Source organism: Cryptomeria japonica, chromosome 5 (genome assembly GCF_030272615.1).
Source record: "Cryptomeria japonica chromosome 5, Sugi_1.0, whole genome shotgun sequence".
NCBI classification, from domain to species: domain Eukaryota; kingdom Viridiplantae; phylum Streptophyta; class Pinopsida; order Cupressales; family Cupressaceae; genus Cryptomeria; species Cryptomeria japonica.
The window spans coordinates 600,094,602-600,097,928 of NC_081409.1; the positions used below are offsets into that span (position 1 = coordinate 600,094,602).

A 3,327-nucleotide genomic window follows, 5' to 3' on the forward strand; every position below is an offset into this window, starting at 1 on the left:
ACAATCAAAGCTCTTTAAAAGGATTGATATTTATCTAAAACTAAACTTTTGATGTCTGTAGTCTAAGAATTCCATGACTTAGTGAAGTTGAGTGGGTTAATTAAGTCCAACTACTTATGAATTTCCTCCATTTGTGTATGTTGTTTAATTAAAAAAAGATAGAAATATCAAGAGCTCCTACAATTTAGAGATTGCAACTTGGGAAGAGACTATGCGAGGTGGTTAATAGTGACCAAATGATTGAATACTTTGAATATAGTATGTTAATATTTTACAAAAATAGTAAATCAAAATTTAGTATGCCAATCAATTTTACACAAACAATAAAAATAAATAGAAAAATATGATATCTCTTGACATCTATTATCTATATTTTTTAAAATATAAATATGCTAGTCTTAAAACAAAGCAAATTAAACATGAAATGAATTTAAAAAAAATAAAAAAATAAAATAAAACGGCAACATGTACTCGTTTGTCCTTTACAATTGTAAATAGAATAATTTTATTTGTCCTGTATAAATGTGGGGTCCTTATTCCCACTAAAGACGCGTTTAAGTGGTTTTCCCAAAAGATCTTTCCAAAGCATTTTATTTATCTAAAGAGGATAGAAGTCTATCCATGTTCAAAGTATCTTATCGGAATAAATCACAACCCAAGATGATTTTTAGTTAGGTATGCTCTTATGTCGGAAGAATATGGAAGAAAAGTGTGGAAAGAACTAGAATCCTCCTGCGCAGAAACGAAACTGCAAGGCTTCTCTCAAAAATTCTAGACATCTCCACCGTGCGCTATAAATAAGCCCTGCGCATTCTTCACCTCAGCATACATAGAAAGCGATTTCGAGAATCAGCAAATACCACAAATCAATATTTTCTAGCTTTTCCATAAAAAGATTCATCATGTCTCTGGTTCCCAGCCTCTTTGGAAGGAAATCCAGCGTATTCGATCCATTTTCTCTTGAAGTGTGGGATCCGCTGGGAGCTTTTAATTCCATTACCAGGGATTTGCCTCTTTCAGAATTTGCAAGGGATGCGGCAGCCATTGCAAGCACACAAATTGATTGGAAAGAAACTTCGGATGCGCACATTTTCAAGGCCGATCTGCCAGGTAACTAATTTATTTTGCCTTTTCTTCATGTTATATCTTCACTCTGACATTTTTTGCTGTTGCATTTACAATTTTTCTTTTTTCTTTGCATTTATTGAGCTGATAGGGTTTAAATCTGTTATTGATCACCAGGTCTGAAACAAGAAGAGGTGAAAATAGAAGTCGAGGACGGACGGATCTTGCAGATTAGTGGAGAACGGAATAAAGAAGAGGAGCAAAAGAACGAAAAATATCACCGAGTGGAACGCTCACGCGGCAAATTTTTGCGACGATTTCGGCTGCCGGAGAATGCAAAGATGGAGGAAGTGAAAGCTGCCATGGAAAATGGAGTGCTGACGGTGACTGTGCCAAAACAGCCGGAGCCGAAGCCAAAGGTCAAATCCATTGAGATATCTGGTTAATAGCTGATAATATTTGTATCCGAGGAGTTAAATGTAAAGTGACTCATTTAGTAAATGCTGCTAGTGCAGCAAAATATATAATAAAGTATAAGTCATGTTTATCTAGCGAATTCGGGTTTTATTTATAAATACGAATATAATGCCTGATGGTGTTCTTCTCATCGTGCAACCTGAACAGTAATATTCTGGTGTTTTTCACATGTACTTAGTTCAATTTAAAATAATTAATTAGAATTATCCATCCCTGATAAAGTGTTTCTTTTCCTAATTTTTTTTTCCTCGAGGTTAATCAAATAAATGCATACAAATAAATAATAAATGAGTTAGGATTTATTAGAATTTTGAAAGTGTTTCTTTCCATCCCTCATAAAGCGTTTCTTTTTCTATTTTTTTTTTTCTCTAGGTTAATCAAATAAATGCATACAAATAAATAATAATTGAGTTGGGAATAATAAATTTGTGTGTAATATTTACTAGCAATCTCACCTTGGGGTGGATATGTCAAAGATACAGAGAATGTCATTTAGGGAAAACTTTGGTATTTTCTTACACATTTGTGTAGTACATGAGGTCAATTGGTACAACATCTAGAAAATTATATTGTTTGTGCAACAAAGATCTTAATGGGGAAGTGATAGCTCCAAATCAACTATATATCTACTTAGAAGGAACCAAATGTAATTGAAACAAAACTTTTGAATCAAGAAGATAATAGGGTTCAATAACTAATAGACCTATGTTATCTTTGCATTGGGAAGACAGGGAGAGCAAGGGAGAGATATGCATATAAAGAGGTAGAGATAGAGGGGGAAGAGCGAGAGAGATAGGAGTAAGGAGATAGAGGGGGAAGAGCGAGAGAGATAGGACTAAGGAGATAGAGATAGGGGACTAGAGATAGAGAGGAAGATAGAAATATATATGTAGATGGAGATGGATATGGACATGAAGTGAGATATGAAGAGGAGAGAGGGAGATAAAAAGAGGGGAGAGAGATATATATAAAGAAGGATGGAGAGAGAGAGAGAGAGTGCGAGAGGCAGATATAGAAATATAAAGATAGAGATAGGAAGTAATATATAGAAAGAGACGGAGAGAAATAGATATATAGGAGTGGATAGAGATGGAGCAATAATGAGATATAGAGAGAGAGAGATGGAAGAAGAGATATGGAGAGAGAGAGAGAGAGAGAGAGAGAGAGAGAGAGAGAGGGGGGGGGGAAATATATATAGAGAGAGAAAGGAAACAAGAGAGGTAAAGATGGAGAGTTATGGAGATAGATAGGGAGAGATGAATAAAGAGTAATGGAGATAGATAGGGAGAGATGAAGAAAGGTAGAATGAGAGATATAAGATGGAGTGGTATGGATATAAATAGGGAAAGGGAGAGATAGAGATAGATATAGATGGTGAGATATAGTAATAGAGAGATGGAGATATATATATATATATATATATATATATATATATATATATATATATATATATATATATATATAGAGAGAGAGAGAGAGAGAGAGAGAGAGAGAGAGAGAGAGAGAGAGATGGGAGGGGGATAGAGATATATAGAGAGAGGGAGAGGGAGAGGTATAGATATCTCGGTGATATAGAAAGATATATGTAGATAGAGAAGAAGATAGAGAGATCGGGAGATAGAAATAGAGAAATATATGAATAGAAATAAATAGAGAGAGAGAGAGAGAGAGAGAGAGAGAGAGAGAGAGAGAGAGAGAGAGTATAATCTCATTTACATTTAAGTTATTAAATTTAAATTATGGTTAATTACATTTACTCTCTTATATCAATTATTATGCCCAAAT

At 34.2% G+C, this 3,327-nt stretch overlaps 1 protein-coding gene across 1 annotated transcript; it reads left to right on the forward strand.

Moving 5' to 3' along the window:
• The first annotated feature begins 644 nt into the window (after positions 1-644).
• Positions 645-1,621, forward strand: LOC131068749 (18.1 kDa class I heat shock protein). The gene is made up of 2 exons (XM_058004001.2): positions 645-1,110; positions 1,243-1,621. Exons 1-2 carry the CDS (start codon positions 903-905, stop codon positions 1,509-1,511), a joined length of 477 nt encoding a protein of 158 aa, XP_057859984.2. The 5' UTR covers positions 645-902; the 3' UTR covers positions 1,512-1,621.
• Positions 1,622-3,327: the final 1,706 nt, after the last annotated feature.

Coding starts and splice junctions, on each gene's coding strand:
- LOC131068749 (XM_058004001.2), top strand. CDS start 903: ATGTCTCTGGTTCCCAGCCTCTTTGGAAGGAAATCCAGCGTATTCGAT. Junction 1,111..1,242: donor TTTCAAGGCCGATCTGCCAG/GTAACTAATTTA, acceptor ATTGATCACCAG/GTCTGAAACAAGAAGAGGTG.